The sequence below is a fragment of the Maylandia zebra genome, linkage group LG7, assembly GCF_041146795.1.
Source record: "Maylandia zebra isolate NMK-2024a linkage group LG7, Mzebra_GT3a, whole genome shotgun sequence".
Classification (NCBI taxonomy): Eukaryota; Metazoa; Chordata; class Actinopteri; order Cichliformes; family Cichlidae; genus Maylandia; species Maylandia zebra.
The window spans coordinates 16124676-16147065 of NC_135173.1; the positions used below are offsets into that span (position 1 = coordinate 16124676).

Genomic DNA, 22390 nt, shown 5'->3' on the forward strand with positions numbered 1-22390 from the left:
GATAGTGAACTATGTCACAAAGCTCAAATAATCTCAGACTGGTTTCTTGAACATGACAATGAGTTCAAATGACCCCACTTAGGACATCTCAATCCAATCAAACACATTTGGGGCGTGGTGGATCACATAATGGATATGCAGCCACTATGTGATGCCAATTTTGTCAATGCAGCCCAAAATCTGAGCAATGTTTCCAGCAGCTTGTTGAATCCACCTATGAATAATTGCATTTGTTTTAAAGATGTGAAGAGCTACATGCTCAAAATGACCATGTGAAGGATATCTGCTCTTCCTGGCATCATAAAGAGCCAAAAGTAGGACTTATATGTACTCTGACCTCATTATTTGAAACTTCCAACATGTTTATTAGGCACAGCCACCATTTTAACAGTATAATAATAACTGACCCTCACAATTTCTCTGTACAGACAAGTTGTGATTGAAAGACTGGCACAGGCCTATAGTTTTTTTCCTGCTGTATAACAGTTACTGCAGATAAGGATTAAATGTTTACATTGTACAATATATACAAGGGCAGCTAATCTCTTATGATGCTCATGCCAAATAACCTGCTGAAAAAAGTAACACGGTTTATGGTCTATTAGTCTTCCAAAATCGAATCTATTATTGGCAGCAACTTTAATATTCATTCATGTATTATTTGGTAAATGGTAAATGGCCTGTATTTATATAGCGCTTTACTAGTCCCTAAGGACCCCAAAGCACTTTACATATCCAGTCATCCACCCATTCAAACACACACTCACACACTGGTATTATGATCATCTCACAAAATAAAGAGCAGGAGAAATTCCAGAAAAGATGGTTTTTAATATATCGGCAATCTTAATATTTTCAGAACAACTGTAATACATTAGACTTTGCAACAGGGTTAAATCCATTTCTTCACTGCTCCAAATACCACACAGTGAAAACCAAAACAGAGCAACTGGGAAAACTGCAGTTAATGGCTGCTGCTTTGCACTAAGGCCTTTATGAAGTCAATACCTTCAAATCTTTCACAGCAATTTAAAGCCAAATGCTTTACTCAGCACAACAACTGCTATTTGCAAACTTAAATTTCCAAACAAATATACAATAAAGTTTTAGGAGAAAAAAAAAACGTAAAAAAAAAAAGGCAACAGAAGATTATTCATCCTCCTCCCGCATATCCACATCTTCTTGCAACTTCTGCACCATTTTGTCTTCCAACTGTTTGGCTTTTCCTGTAACAGATAGTGCAAACCATGCTGAAATTATCTTTATTAAATGGAAAAGTAACCAACAAATATGTATGATCAGTAACTGCATTTACAATGATTCTACTTGAAGAACCTCCATTCTGAAGAAAGGAAAAGCAAGAATAGTAATCTTATTTCTATTTTATGTGCAGACATTGGTTCATCATCTCTTTTATACCTAAAGAGTGCTGCACCATTGACCCTTACCCTGTTTTGTCTGATAAAGTCACACTTGGCTGTAAGACACTTGTACTAAAATCACTGTCACCAAATTCACTATATGCACAGTCATATGGATAACTTCATGAGTCTTTACCTGCATGTGGTGCTTTGATGAGGTGAATGTTTTTCTTGACTTCGCTGATGGCCTCTTCTTTCTCCAACTCTTTGCCCTTCTTTAATCTACAGAACAGAAATGGTTTAGGCAAGGCAAGTGCTTTTATCCCAACCGTTAAACATATTTCCCTAATTTGCAGAGATTTTAAAAGTATCACATTTAATATTCAATATTCAAAAATCTGAACAAAGTCTATTAAAGTATAAAAAAATAAATGCTCACCTGTTCATGATAAATCTTGCCTGTCGTTTATGTTTTATTTCGTTCACTTTCTTCATTGCTTCCACTGCAAAAGTTATCAGAACATAAACACATTGCTTAGAATGAGACAATAACCAGAGGTTTATATGAGTGTGTTCTTTCATGTATGTGACAATCAGAACATCTTATTATAGAGTGATACTTGAAAAACTAGCCCATGGATTTGTTACTGGTTGTCCTAACACCTCCCTGAAAGCTTTCAGCTGATCAAAGATGCTGCAGTCAGAGAAGGAACAACTAATGAGACAGATCACATTTCTGCTAGATAAAATGTAAAAAATATATATATATATATACCTATATACAATTTAAAGCCTTTCTACTCACAAAGCTCGATGATACCTTAAAGACCTTAGAGGATTATAATAATCCAATAAAAACTGTACACAGGCTTCAGCTATCAGGCTCTTCTTCTGCCAGGGTTGGGTTTTGCAGGTAGATGCCCCTCTTCCTCTGAGATTAAACTTCAAACTTTTGTTGTTGATAAAGCTTAAAAGTAAGATTAGATCCTATGATCCTGAATAATTGCTGCCAACTATATTATCTATTTTCATGCATCTTTCATTCGTGTGTTTGTATGCTACCATTACCTTTGTTCCTAGTCTGTCTCACAGTTTGTGGTTTCCCTTCTGTTGCCTCTCTACGTACTTACATGTTATTCCTTTTCTTTCCCCTAACTGGGCCCCCGAGCTGGGTTCTGTATTTGAAACTCTTAACCTTACATTTTTTTAAGTGCTCTGAGATTCCTAATGTTGGTATTTAATGGTATACATACAATTAATGTGAACGTTTTCGCCCAAAAAGCTTCTAATAAATAAATATATACATTACCTGTCTTATCCCAAAGCTCCCTGTTATATTTGACAGGAATATTTCTGCGTTTCTCAAACTCCAAAGAGTTATCCTGAAAGACAGCAAGTGTGTTGGTTAAGGTTTAGTCAAACAAATGAACGACGAGGTGGTCCTCATTGATGAACAGCTTACCACTGTCAGCTCCTTTCCTGATGCCTTTCTGAATGCTTTGGTCCATCTTGTTTTTCTTGGGTTGCGCTTCTTCTTGAAGTTCTTGTGGCATTTTGATTTGCAGAATCTGAATGTCTGTTTTATTAAAGAGAGAAAAACAATTTAGGGATCACCCAATAAGAAAATGTGTGGATATAAACAAGCACATGAGTTAATGATAGAAAGTGAGACATTATCAGCAGTAACGATATTACATTTGCTGAAAAATTAATGATTGAAATTTCAAGATTGGAAGTGCACTGGCAAAATCAATAGCTGAAATTGGAGAAATGGTTTAGGACGACCTCCAAAAATAACAGGAAAATTATGAATTTACATATACAAACATACATACATATATATAGGGGATATAGTTGATACTTTACGACTTAAAAATACATTTTCAAAACGTTTACTGCTTGTTATTAGCACTTAAACCTACATTTATTGTACATTATTAAATCCTTTATCTAAACAGTCTTTTTGACTTCCGGATTTCTCTGTGTACGAAATCAGATACACTGAAGAAGAACTACATTATACATTTTTATCTTTAAGAACAAAGTTATGAAACATTGCTGTAACTGTACTACTGAGTATATATTCACAAATAACCGGAAGACAAGAGACATACGTAAACTAAACACAAGCGAGTTTAATGACCTATAGCATATTTTCCCTACAAACTAAGATGTTTATAAATACCATTACCGTGGCACAAAAGTCAGGATTGAGGACCATCAAGTGTTTGTATTAATATTTGTTTACAGCCTACAATTCTAAGCTCCTGGTCTCACACTGAAGCATAAGAGGGCGCACTCACTCCATCAGGAAAAGCCGAGGCCCTCCGATTTACACGTCCAGACTCACACAACAACTTCATGTCCATTAGGTTTGTGAAATAAAGTAATGTGTTTTAAAAAGAACTTTACTGTCTATTTCTTCTCTTTTCCGTCGCAAATACGATTTACGACTGTTATTTACCGTTTTCCAGCCCTAACTCCCTGCTTTGGACCCACGTGAATGAATCCAGCACGTTATGTTAGCATGCTAGTATTAGCCGAACACTAACGAGCCACCACTATCAGTCAAAACAGGAGCTTCGGTTAAAATTAACAGCATTGTTCGGGCAAAAACCTGCGCCATACCTTACAGTCGTTCCGTACAAACATCACCCCATGTCCGGGGTACACTGGTCCCGAGCAAAAATAACACTTTTCGATGCGCATTTTCGCATCAGGAGTGCTGCGTGTGGCAGCTGACAAAAACAAGACCGTTCCCTCTTCTTCTGCTTCTTTTTGTTGCCTGACATCCAGCAGTTTGGTGTCTTTACCGCCACCTAAAGACGAGACTTGAAACTGCAGTTATCCTTCAAGAGATCGGAGGTTTTCCCAAGCATCCTAACTAAACTGTGGAAGAAAATATGTAACAAAAATGTAAATAAATAAATAGATTGATAGAATTCCAAAACTAATTTCTGTGTATTAAAAAGTATAAATAAACAATTTCCAGAAACACATTTAACTTAAATCTTTGTACATTTGGTCAAATTTGTCAACACAGCTAGAATTTGGTGGCATTGGATGGAAATGTTTACTAAGAAATGGGTGCCTGTGTGACTGTTTCAAGTGTTTGTACTGTTGTGTTTTAGTATTTCTATTAGTAGTAGTAGTATCCTGAACTTAATACATCTCACAGTCTAATGCACTCTAAAACTAATTTACTACAGATAAAGCTAACGCAGAGTGCCTTTGCTTCTTTAGTATTTTCTGTAAATTATACAAGATTGTTTTTCATGAAGTCATGCTGTCAGAGAGATAACCTCCCTTCGGTATACAACGGAGTCCATGGGGAACCAAGTGATTCTTAGGTGACATGGGCATCCCTCCACAATTACGCTTGACAGTTGGCATGAGGTGTTTGCACTGATATGCTGTGTTTGATTTTCTCCAAACATAGCCAGACACCCCGACTATGGTCTTGTGCAAAGAATATTGATGAAGTCTTGCATTTTGTTCAGATGAAACTTTACAAGTTACGTTGCCATGTTCTTCTTTTAAAGAGATGAAGCCTTTTCCTTGCAACTCTTCATAACAAGCCACACGTTCAGTATTTTTCATGAACTTTAACATTTAACATGCTAAGTCCTGCAGAGTCTGCTCTTGTGTCTTTTTGCAGTTTCTCAGAGGATTGCACAGTCTGACTTTGAGGTAAATTTGTTAGAACATTGCACTACTGGGAAGACTGCCAACCATCTTGAACATTTTCCAGTTGTGAATAATTTTCCTCACTGAATAATTATGGACTTATAAATTGTTTGATAATGGCCCTATAACCCTTTCTAAATTGATAGGCAGCAGCAGTTTTTTCTTAAAGTTCATTGTTGATTACTTTGCACTTTGTCATTGTTCATACATACCTGAATACTGCTAAAACCTCTACTTTTGTAGAGGCACAAGATCAAAAATGAAAACCTAAGTGGTCCTAGCAAACCTCATATAAGCTTTTAAAAAAAAAAAAAAAAAAGACAAACTGAAACAAGTGCAACACATTATTTTTTCCAAGAATTTTATTATCATCATCATCATCATCATCATCATCATCATCATCTACTAGTGTGATCATCTTGAGAGTATCAAAAAAAGGCCTTTTGGAACATTTTAACACATATTCTTTGTTGTGTTGCTCTCTTTGGATCAAACATGTAATTTGGTATTTAAAAGCAGAAATATTTCAAAAAACAAAACATAACTTAAATAATAACAAATACATCTACACCCTAAAATCTACACTCTGAACCCGAATGAAGTCTGCAAAATTATCAGTGGCTTACAACGCAATCTTTCATATTAAAGCATTTCACAGAGAAACTTTAAACTGACCGTAATTTGCAAAATGTCACATTAAAATTAGTAAGTTTTTCTTGACATTATTATAAAATGGGTCATCTAAACTATTTAAACATATTACTCAGGTAAAAACATTTTTTGGTGATAAGCACTGTTTTTTGACATCTCAAGCTTAAAACAAAACAAAACAGAAAAACCCTATGTAAAATGCCTTTTCAGCAACCAAACCCACAGATATTATCACATTTAAATGCAAATAATGTATATAATGTAAATGAAAACCAAAGAAAATTACTAAATAATACACATCAATATTCTTTGGTTAGCATTATTTGTTTTAGAAAGGTATCAAAATTTGATTATGTTGCTCTTCACACATAGGGTTTCCATTATGATAGTCAAAATCCTTCATTGTCGCACCTGGACAGGAAACATTGTGGAGAGAGAAAGAAGTCTTTCCCATACGGCAATATTTGTGAACGGTGACAGATGATTCTCTGAAAAATATAAACCTCATCTGTCACTGGGACGCTGGATCTTTGGTCTTGGCATCAACATTTTCGTACCAAGGATCGACTGAATAAAAGAAAAAAGGCTGTACCCATCTGAGGAAGCAGACAACTCTTTGGATAATAGCATCGGCATCACCGCTGCACTCAGCAATGGTCTAGAAGGCAAATGAAACAAGCCCCGGAGACTCCTGCTAAAGCTTTCACCAGAATAAAGCATTAATAAAATTTACAAAGAGGAAAATCAGCGTTCTAAAGGGAAATTTACATCACTGGCACAAGCAAAATTTGGGCAAGTACACCCTTTATGTAAATCTACTAAGTTTTTGGCTGCCTTAGAATATCTTCTGTAGTATCAAAAACTCTTTGGGTATAACTTTTCCCGTCTTTGGATGTCATCATCTAAAGTACGCAAAGCCCTTTGACGTTAAGGCATTATTAAAGCTTGAAGTTCAGTGCACTGGAAATGCCAAACAATACTGTTTGATAAAGCTCTACAAGGTTTGAAAAAAACTGAATTCACTTTTCATCTTCACAACATACAGGATTCAAAGACAAACAGCATGTAACGAAAGCCCTTTCAACCATGAAAACAAAAACTACGCGATAACTTTCGAACACGGTAACAAGACGTGGCAATGAAGTGTTTTCACTTTGTCCCCTGAGTCAGAGATAATACTGCACAATAGGTGGTTAAAAACAAAAGGAGGTAGTAATGTATATAAAGAATAGAACACTGAGGTAGATAATCAGTCTAAAAAGGCTCAACTACATCCTCCGCTCCAGTGGAAAGTAGTTAAATATAATGAAAATGCACCGCAGTACATTTCTGACATTCTCTTTTTTGACATTCATCGTGGGTGAGTTTTGGTTTAGGACAGACCATGCCAAACACAGAAATACAGGTAGGAAGTTGTTTTAAAAAAATGGAAATAAAAATGTTAGGACAAATGTTCATACAAAATCCTGAGGTAAGTCCAAAGCAAACGCACACATCTTCCTTTGCAGCAGCAGGATTCCTGGTCCCTCGTTTCCCAGGAGATATCTAAAGGGCTTCCACTCGGGAAGCGGATGAGGTAGAAGTGGCATGACTCTGGCTGTTGGGAGAGCAGATGCAGGCCTGATGATGTTAGCAGCTGGCTGCTTGACAAGTACTGGAGACCACATGAGCCTCTGAGATGCCGCGAAGCAAGGAAGCATCAACCTCTTTTTCCACTTTGAACGACTGCTTCAGCTCCAAGACTGCGATGCTGTCGTCTGGCCCTAAAGATTCAGGCCTAGAGCTTCGGCTGCTCGACGGGCTGCTCATCTCTTCGTTGCTTTCTTCGTTGGAGTAGTGTCCAGAGTCACCTGTCTCTTGGCTGCCCTCACTGGTGTGAGAGCTCTCTGAGCGAAGAGGTCCATAGATGATCTCTCGTGATGAAGGCGGCAAGGGCGCTGAGCCGAGATGCTCCTCGTATCTCAGAACAGTTTTGCCAGCTTCGTACAAGCTGGCTCTGGTTTCGATCTGAAGATGAGGACAAAATTAAATTAAGATTCAAAAAGAAAAATCTATTTGGGGAAAAAGCTGAGTAAGCAAAAACAATGCCACATCACTTACATCGCTGTCAGCTGGATTTCTGATTTCTCTGTTGAAAAGCAGCCACTTCTTGCTGCTGACTGGACCCGTACCATTTATGATGATACTAGATCCACCCTGTAAAATGAGAGAACGTATGGAAACTACATGAGAGTGTTTTCTCAACAGACATGTAATCACGAGAACCCTATTTACTGTTCCGTTTCTCACCTTAGCATCTATGAAGTGATCACTCATCATGGGTATAAGGGCCTCAATATTCTCCGAATGCCGTTCACTGGGAAAACCAGAACGTGGACCTTCAGGAGCTCCTACAGCAATGACTTTATGACTGGAAGATTTTCTATTAGTTAAACAAATGACAATAAATATATAAATATCAGAAAGAATGCTTATGCTTTATTATATGATAATATAATAAAGCATATATTATATATGAAAGTATTTTTCCATCATTTGAAATACAGATAATCAGTACCTTTGTTTCCCCTTACTGATCAGAATCAAAGCGCATGTAATTATACAGGTCAAAGCGATGCTCACACCAACGATGATCCCCGTCATAGACCTCTGGTCTATGTGGTAGAGACCATCAGAGAATACTGGAAGATAAATAGAGAACAATTAAAGATCTGCTATATTACAGGATTAACAGGCCCTGCGACAGACTGGCGACCTGTCCAGGGTGTACCCTGCCTCTCGCCCTATGACAGCTGGGATAGGCTCCAGCACCCCCCGCGACCCTGAAAAGGATAAGCGGAAGCGAATGGATGGATGGATGGAACTTAAAATACATCTAAGAGACGGAAAGCAGCCGTACCCATTTATTATTATTCTATTCAAACTCCTGTTAAACAAACCTGCATGTTTGTGGTTCACCGTCAATACTGCATGCAGTACTTGAAGTGAAGTCCACCAGGCATTTATTAGAAAAACACTTATATTCCCCCCTTAAATATCAAAATACACTGGACTGGATGGTATGGGACAGACCTTTGCCCAGACCTCTGTAAACTCTTTCCTGTCGAATTTATGGGATCAGTCACTTGTTTCGAGTCTTACTGAATAAAACATTATGTGCATTTTGGAAGTTCTTTGGAAGTGAGATACATCCCACAGTTTTTGTTTTTGCTTCTGCGATTCATCTCACTCTTTTAGGAGTTTTTGTCAACAAAAGGAACGTCCATTCAATAAAAATGAACTGAAATTAAACCTAAAGACACAATCCTAACACAATTACCACACGGGATTTTCAGTCCATTTCATTTCAGACATAGAAATGCAATGCCTTAGAAACCAAAGCCAGATAAAAGCATGTCTGACCTGTACTATCTGGAAACCAGTCAGAGTGTCTGGGATTTTTGCTTCGGTGGACGTTTCCTCGCTTCGGTGCCAGCTCCACGATCTCAGAGAAAGGACCTTCACCCACCTCACTGGAGGCAGCTATTTTTACAAGGTAGACATTTCCTGGCTCCAGCTTCTCCAGCAAGGCCATCGTATGACTCCCTATAAATGACAGCACAATCACACAGTAGAGATTAGATCATGGCTGAGAGGTACAGAACTAGAACACCAGAAGATCCAATTTGTCCAACTTTGCTTTGCAAAATATTTCAGTCACAAATGAGGAGATCATAAATTTGGGACTTTTCATTGTATGTTTTAATTAAGTATGGAGGCAAAGACAACATCATCATATGCAATTAAGAGGTAAAGTATACCAGAAGGAGGTGGTAAACTGGGTGTGAAACATTTTTTCACACTCAGTTTTAGTTTAGTTTGATTTAACTACAATAACCTTGGCTGGATCATTCAATCCCCCAAAGAATTATTCTGAAAAACGTATTTAACACATTATAAAAACAAAGTAAACTACTTGCCCTCTCTCTGGACTTTTTGCCAGTGTCCAGCAATCCAGTCTTTTTGTGAAGCATACAGGATGGTATAGCGTGTAATCACCACGTTGGACTCAGTGGGCTCCCTCCAGGACACCAGAGCGGTGTCTTCCTCAATCAGAGTTACTCGCACTCCTGCGGGAGGTTGGCTTGGTGCTAGGCACACAGAACACAGAACAACTCTGAGTACATTGGTGAAAAATATGCAATGAAATGATCAGAAAGAAACAGAAAGAAACACATTTACAGTAAAATGACGTTGCACTGATAGTTTGTTACCTGCTGGGAGGGTTTGATGGTAAACTACAGAACTCCAGGGACTCGACATCTGGTCCACATGAAGGCGCACCACAAACTCATAACGAGTGTTTGGATCCAACTTCTGAACTGTCACACTTTGCTTCGTACTGCAGAGAAACAAGATTCCCACATCATGGCAATTTGGCAGGAAATAGCCCAGAATACATTCTCACAAATTACATGAAATACAAGATGTGAATTATTAAAGGGATGTACTCATCAAACCAAACTAAAAGCAGGCTTCAATTCTCATGCCTTTGGGAGGTTCTTACGTTTGCAGGTAGCGTATTGCAAAGACGTTGTGAGTGCCCACAGGTGTACAGCGGACTGTATAACTGACAGCCTTGCCAGAGGGGAAAGGAGGATGACTCCAGCGCAGGGACACTGCAGATGAATTGCCGTCCAAAACAGTGACTTGATTTGGAGGTGGAGGAGCTGCTGCAAGTTGGTCTCTAGCCGCTAAAGGAGGAAAGAACATGAAACTCTTTTTTTTTTTTTTAATTTACAGGCAAAAGAAAAACCCAAGAGTTAAACTTTCCTCATTACAGGCCCCTTATTCAAGGGGAGGACTCAACCTACCAAACTTTAGGAATTATTATCTGGCCTCCCAATACCGATCAATTTTGATCTGGTTATATGCAGAGAGGAGTGAGGTTCGATGGGTTCCAATAGAACAATATGAGGTGAATCCCATATCATTAAAAGACGTCCCATTTCTAGGTACGAAAAAATGTTTATCTAAGCTCACAAATAATTCGATAATATTAAACACCTTCCGTGCCTGGCAGGAATCCCACTCACTTCTAAAAATAAATATTTCTTTTTTTAGAAGGACACCCCTATGGGGCAATCCTGATCTCTCCCATCATATTTCCGACTCCATATTGCGGGGATGGAAGGATAGAAATATTCGAACTGTTGCCGATCTATACAATAATGACACATTTATTGACTTCCAACAACTAAAGGAAAAATTTAAACTTCCAGACCAAAATTTTTTTAAATTTCTACAAATAAGAGACTGGATCAAAGAAAAAAACCAAAGGAACTTTCCCTGAGATTCCCAAAGAAAGTCCTTTTGAAACGCATCTTTGCACCAAACCATGGAAGTCAATAAAAGGAATAGCATCTTCAATATACACTATTATTAATGAAAAATTACCTGACTACAACAAAACGGCTCTGAAAAGAAAATGGGAGGCAGATCTGGGCTATGTTTATGAAGAGGTAGAATGGTACCATCTAATGGAACAGGCACAGATCATGTTAATTTCCACAAATCATAGACAAATGCAATTTAATATATTCCACAGGACATATTATACACCTTACAGATTACATAAAATTGATATTAATTACTCTCCCAAATGTTTGAGATGTAAGGTGATAGATGGTGATCTCCTTCATATGCTGTGGAATTGCCCAGTAATAGAGGAGTTCTGGAGACGGACTACTGAAATAATTTCAAGGGTGATTGGGATCCAAGTCGAAATGGACCCAAAACTATGGATTTTAGGTGACAGATTCTATAAACGTGGATTACCACAAGAAATATTTTATTTTACTTGCAAGTACTGCAGTTAAAAAATGTATTCTGACACATTGGAAATCTGAAAATTCTCCAACACTGAGATATTGGATTAATGAGTTAGCATCCTACTGTACACCTGAGAAGATATCGCATAGTGTAAAAGGGAAATACGGAACCTTTAAAAAAATTTGGGGACCATTTCTTTCAGTATTACCGTCTTTGGACTTGACAGAATATAGAGATGACGTAAATTCCTCTGGGTTTACCCTGAATTGATCCTTGGTTAGGCCCTTCTGATCAGCGTTCTTGAATGTTGTGCTGATTCTTGTGTATAGACGGGTGTAAATATGGGCTGTTTGGATACACGAATGTGATGAAGTTGATAGCCATACAGGGGTAAAGGGGTGGGGGGACGGTGGGAGGGGTTCACACGATATGTTTTTCTTTTTTTCTTTTTTTTTTTTGTTTTGTTTTAAATTTTTGTAATTACCAATACTGTTACTATTATAATTATTATTTATTATTATTATTATTATTATTATTAATAATACGCCCGTATTTTCTGTGTTCGGTCCTCAGATGGTTGAGGCAATGTTAGAAAGATAAAGATACTAGAGTGTGTTCCTGAGAATTTTTTTCTTTTTTTTGGTCATAATGACCAGTCAAGCTTTGGCTAGTTGATAATACTTTGTCCCATAACTGTAAACGTCTTTTATTGTTTGTTTCTGTTTGTTTGTTGTTCATTTTCAATTTAAAAAATGAAAATAAAAAGTTAAAAAAAAAAAAAAAAAAAAAAAAAAAAAAATTTACAGGCAAAGTTTGTATTTCATTTTTAGTGTCAGCCATGAAAGCACTGAAGTCATTTACTATAAATACACTATATTGTACAAGACCATCATCAGAAGACCAAACTGAATGAATGAAAACACGAAGAAATCATTCATCTAAGGCTTGTGTGTTGACAAGATTTTCACATAAAGGTTTGGGTTGGCTACAAAAGAGCAGTCTTTGGGAATGGATGATTTACACCAATACTTACACACACATCCCGGGGTACTGATGGTCTGGTCTCTCTGATGACCATCTGCAACCTTGCTGACAGCCAGAATCTTGACGTGATACTTTTTCCGTGGATCTGGAAAGATAATATTCAGATTTTAGCCATTTTAATGGACATTTTGCTAGAATAAAAACATTTAATAATTAAAAAATATTGTCTAGCAAAGCTGAAGGCTGAGAGATCATGGTGGTTAATAATCTATTTAAAAAAAAGAGTGAGAGGGGGACATAAGGACAATTAGCTGCAGGAGGGTAACTGCTGGTCTTAACTGGCCATCCCCCATGTATGGACAATACTTGGCCTCCTGAGTCACCCCAACCTTTCATTTGTCTCGTGGTGTCATGTGTAACGACCATGAGAAAGCTCAACCAGGCCCAAGCCAATGTAAATAAGGTGACGCGCTCAAATCTCCAGCATGAATGTTGTCACTACATGATTCTGCACTTAACTGACTTTACAACTATGAAGCTCTGACACCACAAGCTTGCTTCAATATACAATACAAATTACTGATGTCCACAGAAATAAACAAAGGTGGATGAGGTAAAATATTTGAATAAGACATTCAGGACAGCCACAAAAAAAAAAAAAAACTGAAGTAAACAAGACCTCTAAGGTCAGAACTTTTCTTTTAAAAATATTCTGTCACATTGCATATTTTAACTTGAGAAACTACCATTTTTCCTCAGCACCTAAATCAGGATGCTTTTAGGGAGCGTTAAAATCTGTAATGCCTCTGGAGTGAAAGGTCATCCTTTGGGTATTGACCAGTGAAGGCAATATGTCCAGGCCTGTTGTGGGGGCTGGGGTAGGGGCAGCGTTCAGCTGCTGGGATTGTGGGCCCATGGGACAGGAGGGGGGTTTGACTGGGGTCCCCGGGTCAGGCCAAGAACAGAAAGAATCCAGGAGCAGGACTGTGGGATAGGAGGTGGGCCTCTTTTGTTATTTTCTATCGCTTTTGTGTTACAGCTTTAAACTTGGAGCAACAAAAGAAGTTCAGCGATATTGTAAAATATCAGACTAATAGCCACTTGTGATTTTTTAAACTTAAATAATACTGAAGAGTTTTGAATTTTTAGACAGGTTAGTAACACAAATAGATTTCCAAACAGAAACATGTAAACTTCTCCTGTTTCAGCTTATTTGGGACTTAGAAATCAAACTGTGCTCAAAGACTAATTCATATAAATAATTTATTTATTTATTTATTTTTTTTAAATCTGTAGATTATTTAAATGGACATCAGAGACAACTGGTGGGGGTAGGGTACTAATCCAAGTGTGCTGTCCCATGGCTAGAGGTCAGTGGCTTGCTCTGGTCTTTGTTCATGTGCACTAGTGTCCATCTGAAAAAAGGGTAGCGGCCAGGGTCTTACATGCCACGTCTGGCCCTGGACAAAACACAATGGCTAAGCATAATTATGCAATGCCCGAGATGGCTAGTAGTGGTGGGAGGGACATCTGGAACCTGACCTCTAAACCTGGGAGCCTCGTACTCCAGCCTGACTGGAGAGTACTGCTGGTTAGGCAGGAGAGGTCAGCACATATTGATCAGGATAGGGGATGGAAATGCAAATGCAGAAGCCGACTGCCCATCGAATTAAATTTGAGTGATGCAAAAATGGCCCATCACTCTCTGCCGTCTCCTGTCCAAAGCACAGGTGCAGATAAAGGAAATTCACTAATCGTAAACATTTTTTTAATTTACTCCTGGGTTCTAGGCACACTCACCAAGGCCACCAATCGTGTACGTATTGGTTTGAGCCTGCAGCTGGATGTCGGGCTGCTCTGGTTGTCCTTCCTCATGGTAACACAGACGATAGCCCTGAATAGCCACAGATTCAAGGGAGCTTTGCCAGCGTGCCACAATGGAGGTGCAGTTTAAAGCTTCAAGTTGAAGAATAGGGGCTGAAGGCACTAAGAAGGCGGCAGAGAGAGCACTCATGAGAATTATGAGACTACTGACATAACAGAAAACAAAAATAACAACAGGACAGCCAAAGAATGGATTGACGCTGCAGTCAAACCAAGAATTCCCTTTTGGTTTTAGTGTTTTACAACAATGTGTAAATATAAAGCTAAAATTCAGCTCTGGTGGAAAAAAACAAAAACAAAAAAACAACCTCCCCAGCACACCAGGCTATGAAAATAGGATATTCTTTCCCCCACATAGATGCCTGAGGCCCTCTCTTTATGACCCGTGACTGAGGCCAATCTAGCATCACTGACAGCAAAGGGCAAAGGTTTCTGAGTAACCAACACAAAGACTGTGGGACAATGCTAAAACAGCAAACTCCAGTCATACGCTAGCCACTCTGCATGAACTCTAGTGTCCTGGTTTTCAAAGAGCAGCCAAACAGCAATGCGACAAAAGAAAAAAGGTTCTGCTAGTTACACGTTTAAACACCATCTGATTTCACTTTGCTGTAGCATTTACTAATTTGCTTTTTAAACTTAATTTATTTTTATACTGCATGAAAACAGGAATAAACTAGAATCACAATCATGTGATGAGCCTGCAGAGACTTTTTTTTGTTTTTTTTAAAGCAGCTAAATGTACGTTTTTTTTCCTTTATCAGACTTCTGCTGGTTTACCTTTGTTGCTGGAGGTCTTAGGCGTACGGTGTGATGTCCATGCTGAGGGCTCACACCAACCCACTCGGGTGGCTGCGGCCATGCGGAGCAGGTAGATGGTGTCAGGCTGCAGCCCCTCCAGCAGGTATTCAGTGCTGTTCTGCAGTAGCTCTACAGATGTGACGGTGCTGTCTGCAGCTGTGCGATAAGAGAGTCTATATGCAGACACACGACCGCGGCTCACCTTGGCTGGCAGTGGCTGCCAGCTCACCTGGATGTCTGTTGTGCTCTGGCTGGTCAGGCTCAGCTCAGGAGTACGAAGAGGCACTGGAGGAAAAAAATTGGATATAGAAAATGTATTAAAAACTAGAGATTTTTCTACTTATTATTCAAATCAACCAAATTTTCTTAATAAAAATCTGATTCATAACACTACAATCTTGCCAATTTCCTTTCAAAACATGCTTTGCATACAAGCTAGCTTAACTACCAAAATGATTTACTGCGAGGAATGTTGGAAGCGCTTCAAGCTTACCATCCTCCAGGGTATGTTGACTGACTTGGTCTGACATTCGACTGGCTCCCATTGGCATATAAGCTACAATGTAAAAGCTGTAGTTTCGAGCTGGCTCCAGGTCATCGATGATGTAACTGGTAGTGTCGTTGCCAATAACAACTTGGTATTCTTCGTTGTTTAGACCTGGAAAAAAAATAAATAAATAAATAAATAATCATACAGCAAGTCATTAATTAGGGTAAGATTATCCACACAAGAGTGAAAAAAAATAAAGCGAGTTCAACTTGGTAGTTAAGTGTGCGTCCTATAAACAATCAGTGCTTGGAAAGAAAAGTTTCTGAATTCTCTTTTTTGTGTGTAAACGTGTAATGAAAATGATAAACATACAATTGATTCCAGCCAGCATAAAATAAACCCAGTTTAACATCTAAAAGACATGATTTATTGGAGGAACTCAGCTATTACTTTAATGGTTAAAGTGAATACAATCTTACAACTTTAGTTTGCAAAACTGTGATTTTTTTTAAAGCTCGCCGTCCCTTTAAGTCCGAGCAGAATGAGCTAGGGAGTGGACAAAGGGCTGAATAAGCCTGTTGTTATTTAAGTGAAGTTGCCTTGACCCCTGCGCTGTGCAGCAGCAACAGATGGCCTTCACCAAGGAAAGTTGATCATGTGAGAGTGTGATGCAGCATAAAGATGTAGACCCGTCAGCCTTTTAAGGCCCAAATTATAAGAACAATCAAATAAACCATCTTTTTCCTCTCTGTCTCACCTTCAGCCTTCATATAATGGACAGAGTAGGCAATGACTTTGTCCGTATTGTACAAAGGTCTCTCCCAAGCCAGTAAGATAGCAGAGCTTGAGATGGTCTCAGCATGGATATTTCTCGGAGCACTGGGCCGGTCCTCAGACATGACAACAATAAGGCGAGCCAAGGATAGCACAGATCCCTGTTCATTCTCTGCCACACACTGATAGATGGCATCATCCTCAGGAATGATCTGTGTAATCACCAGTTTACTATGAAACAAAAGAAAAAAGGAAAAAGAAAAATCAGCAAAGCCAAAGAAGCCAGCTTATTTAAGCAGGTTTGTCTTTCATAATGTTTAATTAAATTTAAGCGAGCCCAAATCTCCCGTCTATACTTTACCTGTTGTACATCTTAATCCTCCCATTTAAGTGAACTTGTTCTCCATTCTTCAGCCAGGTGATGCGAGGTGTAGGCACTCCCTCTGCTTGGCACATGAACCGGGCAGTGCCTGCCCTCGGACGGGTCTGGCTCTCAGGTTTCTCAACTATGTTTGGTGGCACTGAAACAACAGCATAACAGAAGAGCTAATGGTTACCTTTTATTAAGCCATGGAGTTCTAACTGTGTGGCATCTTGCACCTAACACGTTTGTTACTTGGACGTATAAACATTTGCAAAACCTTTAGTTATGAGTCTGTATACTGAATATAAGAACCAGGCCAAAGATGTGATCTGAAGACATCTGTGGCGTAATCATCAAAGACTGATCATTACCCAATACTGTGAGGTTGGCTGCAGCAGTGGTGTGGTTGCGGGTTCCGGGGGTGGTGGCCCTGCAAACGTAGACTCCGCTGTGCTTGGTACTGACATCAGTAATAACCAGGTTTCCATTGCCCAACACTTTGGCATTGTACACATCGATGGGTTTACTGTCAGCACGGCTCCAGGAGATGATGGGCCGGGGATTGCCTGTGGCCACACACTCCAACACCACCGTTTGGTGAAGAGAAACGGTCACATTTTGAGGTCCAGCAATGATTCTGGGTCTCTGACGTAGTTTAGGGCCTGCATCTTCACAAGAAAATGTAAACAAAAAAAGTCAGGGAATGACAGTGCTTAACATTCCTTCGTAAAATGCAGTCAGTGCAATTAATTTACCTAGGTTGACTGTCAGTGTGGCCTCTCGACTCTTCAACACACTACCGATGTTAGTTGCCACACATTGATAGTGTCCGGCATCCTCCAGTTGTACATTGTGAATCTGAAGAACGCCGTTTGGCAAAACAGTTATTCTGAAAACATACAAAACATACAGTCTGGGTCAAGCTAGAACGCTCATGTGAAACCCAACAGAAGATGGAGCTGTAGGCTAAAAAATAAACTGATAAAAATGTGCCTAAATAAAGTTATAATTATGTTTCTGCAGTTACCTGTCTGTCTGCAGTGGCAGTGTCCTTTGGTTTAGCTCCCAGGTTATGGTAGCAGGTGGGCTTGAGATGACTGCACAGGAGAATCGTGCCACAGAGCCCACAGTCACCACAACAGGCACAGGATGCAACACAAACTCTGAGATACCTGTGAAAAAAATTAAACAATCAATTTCAACTAATTAATTTGTTTTAGTACCAGATGAATATAATGCATTTCTTTTGGTAAAATATACATTATGCATACAATGCCCTGACTTTGATGAATGGTAATTGATTAGATGAAAGGTACTGATTTTATTTTTGTGCAGATGAGCTATGAGGTCCTCTTCTGACCAGCTGGCCTAATCAATGGATCAGTCCAACAATGACACTGAATGATGCATTATTATATATGAAAAGTAATCAATTCACTTCACATAAAAAACAAAAACAAAACTGTAAACAAAAGTAGACATGAGAAATGTCGAACAATGCTGAACTATAATGCTGTGGTTATTTTTTGCACACACATGCAACAATTAGCTTTTCTTACACATATTTTAGTCATTTAAATCGACTTTAAAATTACAAAAACAGTGCACTCTTTATTTAGGCACTTCCGAAACGTGTTTTAATAGCCACCACAAATAAACAACCACCAATCTGCATTTAACTGAAGGCTACAAGATATGATCAATGATCTTCATTTATTAAGGTGATAACCATCTCCCTGCCCCCTCACTCACAGGAAGGAAGTCAATATCATGTTAAAGGAAATCAATGCTCTGTTTACCCACTAAAACTTCCACATTCAGATTCTGGGATTTAGAACATCAATAATTGAAGAGCAATGCTTCAATTTAAACTCTCGTCTCATCAGTATCAAACAAATAAAACTTTGATTCTGTATCTGTGAGGCGAATTAAAGACTGCTTTTTGAATGGATTTGGGAATTGTTCCTCTGAACTTGCAATAAGGGGTTGGTTTAAGGTTAATGTACAACGGCAAAATATCACAAAAATAAATACACTTATTTAGTCGCCAATCATTTGTCTCATTGTAAAGTCTGTTACTAGCCACATGCTCCCATTTCTGACACCAAGGCAAGCTGGTGGACATCCTGAAAACACACACAGCGTCTGGTAGGACGTTAACAATACGATGCTGACCACCTGGTTTTGCTCTTGTAGATAGAGGGTGTGGCCAATCTGCTAATATGGTCACCCCTGTTGTAGACTGCAGATCAATGTCTAGGTCAAACAACAGAAAGGTCTCTCCAAAGAGGTCAAAGTGCACTGCAACCCAGTGTCAATTCCATTTTAGCCCAAACTGGCCGGATCGAAGCCAGTTTACCATTGGTCAACCAAAGAGACCTGGTGATTCAAATGTGGGGTTTTTTTTCCTCCCCCAAATGAGATACTTGTAATGATCTGAACTATTGCGAATAGATTTTATATACATATCAAAGGGCAGGCCAAAATTTAAAGCCACACCTGTGTTCATATTTGCAAAAGAAATAGTTTCTATGGCCAGCTGGAATATAATCAGATCTTCTGATTGTCAGATGAAGGCACAAAAGTGTGAGAAAACCTAGCTGGACCTTGCAGCTGTTTCTCCCAACACTTTTATTCCTTTTACATGATTTGTGTGGTTTTCCCAGCAATTAACTGATGAGTTTTACCAACTTAGAAATGCCATCTTTCTTAAAAAAAAAAAAAAAAAAAAAGTAAGCATTTTTGTGTACTAATGTAGTAAATTTCAACTGCATTCATAATTTTTTGTGGCACACCATTTGGAATCAACTGTTGTAAGCAATGTTCAGAAAGACGTGATTTCTGACATCTTTCCAGTTCTTGGATTTGTTAAAATTGGGGACTTGGTGAAAGAAATAACCTTAAAAATGCCTCCTTTTATGTGGATGATCAGGCTCAATCACTCACATGACAAACTGGCCTTTCTTTAACAAAAGCGCTGTGCTTGACAGGGCAACAGAGAGGCTGATCCAGTGAAAGGGGTTGTGGGCTGGGCAGAAGAACAGCAGGCCGACCCAGCTAAAGCAGGCCTGTGACATCACAAAGCCTTTCCCCAGCTGACCCCTGACCTCAGGACCTCTGGACAGAAGGGGAGCACAGAGGAGCCCCATCCTCCACTCCCCTGCCTGCAGCTGACCAAAAACCTTTAACCCTTTCACAGACAATGGCTGAATCCCAAACCAAACTTGACTTTGGAATATTTTTAAGTGGTCAACTGCTAGAAATTCTTATTAAATAGAAAACAACTGCAAACAGTGCATTTTGGTGGAAAGTCAACAGTGGGGATGGATTTATTCAAACATAAAAAACTTTTGTTTTCCTCCATCAAATGTCCAGTGACAGGAACATGCACTAGCTTCTGTTTGCTAACCCATCAGGTTTATGTGTAGATGCCTCTCTAAATGTCCGTACTGGGCAAATAAATTGTAAAACATTTTTTATTGCTTTGAATCTCATCTTCTTGGATTGAAGTTGTAGTTTTTTTTCTAATGCTGAGTATTAATGCTAATCTCTATAACCCCAGTGCCCTCTCAGTATATTGCAGAGGCCAGTACTAGTTTCCATGACACCCATCATGGGATATCCCCTTCTAAGAACTATGAAAAGTGTCCATGGTAGACCAGGCCCATTGTATAGACACAGCTGTCCTGGCCACTGATATGTGGACAAATAAATGCCCCAGGATCAGGCCTTTTCTTCTGGATCAGCCAGGGGCACTCCAAACAAAGGCTTAAAGGCAAATGCTTTTCAGAGATTCCTTGGGGTAGCAGACCATCCGTCAATTACACACCACTATAGTCCACTCATATTTAAAGAAAGGAACTGATAATTCCTTACTTTTGGCACTATTTATAGGATACATACCATAAAATGTGTGAGTGATACTTAGTCAAAATACAGAAAACCTGGTCTGCTTGATTATGGAGTATTTATGAACCTTTAGATTTACCCCCATCTACATTTAGCGGTCTTTTACAGTGATTTTAACACTGGACTAGCAGCTTTTAATTCTGACACAGAAGCTTGTGTTTCAGAGGATCTTCCCAGGAAAATAAAAGCAGAGGGACTGAGGTACATCTGCCTCCCCTTTCCAGGTTTGTTGTCCATGAACTTGCCATTGTGATTTTTGCATGCTGACAACACCACAAAGTCAATACCACCAGCAAGTCTAACCAGTCATCACACTGATCAATGGAAGAAAGTCCAAGTTAGATCCATACTCACTTGCGATAGTCAAACGTGATCTTTGGCTTAAGATAGCTCCAAATTTGTTTTGGGAGAGGCACTGGTAGAATCCTTCATCTGAATCCTCCTTGGTATGCTTTATCTTTGGTATGTACAAGGAGCCATTTGGCAGGAAGTGTATGTGCTCACTTTCTGCCAACTTAACCCCATTCCTCAGCCACTTGATGGTGACTGGAGGCTGTCCATGGGCCTGACAGTCCAATACAGCAGGGTCCTTTGGTAATACAGTAACATCACTGGGTTCTGTGATGAAGGACAACTCGCTAAAACATAAAACACCTACAGGGAAAGAGAGGCTGCATTATTAAGAAGAGAAGAAGACTAAAGCAGGTCATATTTACTCTATAACCTGTCAGAAAAACCTCACTGATTACAGGATTATTTTTATTTTAAAGACCATCCAGCATTATGTAGTTGACATACATGTATTTTCTCAACATAACAAACTCTATAAAAAGCAGATGCAAGTCTTAATGTTAATATTTAACGTGTTAGGACAATTTATAATTGGGAAACAATGATGTGAAAATAGTATCTGACGTGAAAGCTGAAGGTCCCAAGCGACGGAGCTTTATCGCCTTAAAGTTAAACGTTTAGCGACATGCCATCTTATCTCATCTCATTCAACGTGGAACAAAAAACAAAGCTATGTTCAAATAATAGAGCTAAAATAGTTTGTTTCAAAGAAGAACGGCTGTAGGCAATATAAGCGTAATGTACAATCAACGGTAGAGGTGTGTGGACAGAAAAGGTCAAGCACCGCTAAAAGTTAGCTCATTCACAACCATAATATCAATAATTAAAAAAACAAACACTTACTTGATAAAGGAAGACACAAAACAAAAAGCAACCAGTGCCGGAAAAATTTCATCTTAAAATGTGCCATTTATCCAGAGTGCTCTGTCATTTTCCCCCCACCGAGCGAACGCTGCTCCTCTCCGTGATGCTCTCAAATCCCCAATGAGGCTTCTGCCAGCAGAATAGCACCAGCGGCTCTACTGGGGTACCGGGGAGAGGGGGCCCCACCCCGCCCTCTAACGCATGCGCACATAATAAACGAGCGTAAAAGTGAAGTCAGATGACCACGCGCTCCTTGGAAAGTCTCACAAGATGACAATCTCTAATTATTATTATTTTTAACTAAATACTTTTATTTATAACACCTACACAGTGGTCTAGCCCCGAGGTTTCACACATACAGACAGCTCGTCCCACTGGCTGGCTTTGCAAAGTGTGAAAAATCATTAAAAAGAAAAATAACACCTTGCTAGCCCACAGACCACAATTTGTTTGGCATTA

The 22390-nt window shown here is 39.1% G+C and overlaps 2 protein-coding genes across 2 annotated transcripts; both read right to left on the reverse strand.

Annotated features, from left to right (window-relative positions):
* Positions 1–811: 811 nt before the first annotated feature.
* rsl24d1 (ribosomal L24 domain containing 1) lies at positions 812–4148 on the reverse strand. The gene is made up of 6 exons (XM_004567651.5): positions 3990–4148; positions 2824–2937; positions 2671–2743; positions 1801–1864; positions 1558–1643; positions 812–1226 (listed from the first exon to the last, which is right to left on the reverse strand). The coding sequence occupies exons 1-6, from the start codon at positions 4068–4070 to the stop codon at positions 1150–1152; spliced, it is 495 nt and encodes a 164-aa protein (XP_004567708.1). The 5' UTR covers positions 4071–4148; the 3' UTR covers positions 812–1149.
* Positions 4149–5414: 1266 nt separating this feature from the next.
* Positions 5415–22093, reverse strand: LOC101467540 (protogenin B). The gene is made up of 19 exons (XM_004567652.3): positions 21911–22093; positions 21071–21370; positions 17835–17979; positions 17563–17696; positions 17179–17475; positions 16805–16964; positions 16427–16674; positions 15673–15837; positions 15159–15464; positions 14295–14480; positions 12544–12639; positions 10246–10432; positions 9953–10080; positions 9659–9829; positions 9102–9284; positions 8257–8380; positions 7989–8121; positions 7800–7895; positions 5415–7706 (listed from the first exon to the last, which is right to left on the reverse strand). Exons 1-19 carry the CDS (start codon positions 21975–21977, stop codon positions 7329–7331), a joined length of 3504 nt encoding a protein of 1167 aa, XP_004567709.1. The 5' UTR covers positions 21978–22093; the 3' UTR covers positions 5415–7328.
* Between the last annotated feature and the right edge of the window lie 297 nt (positions 22094–22390).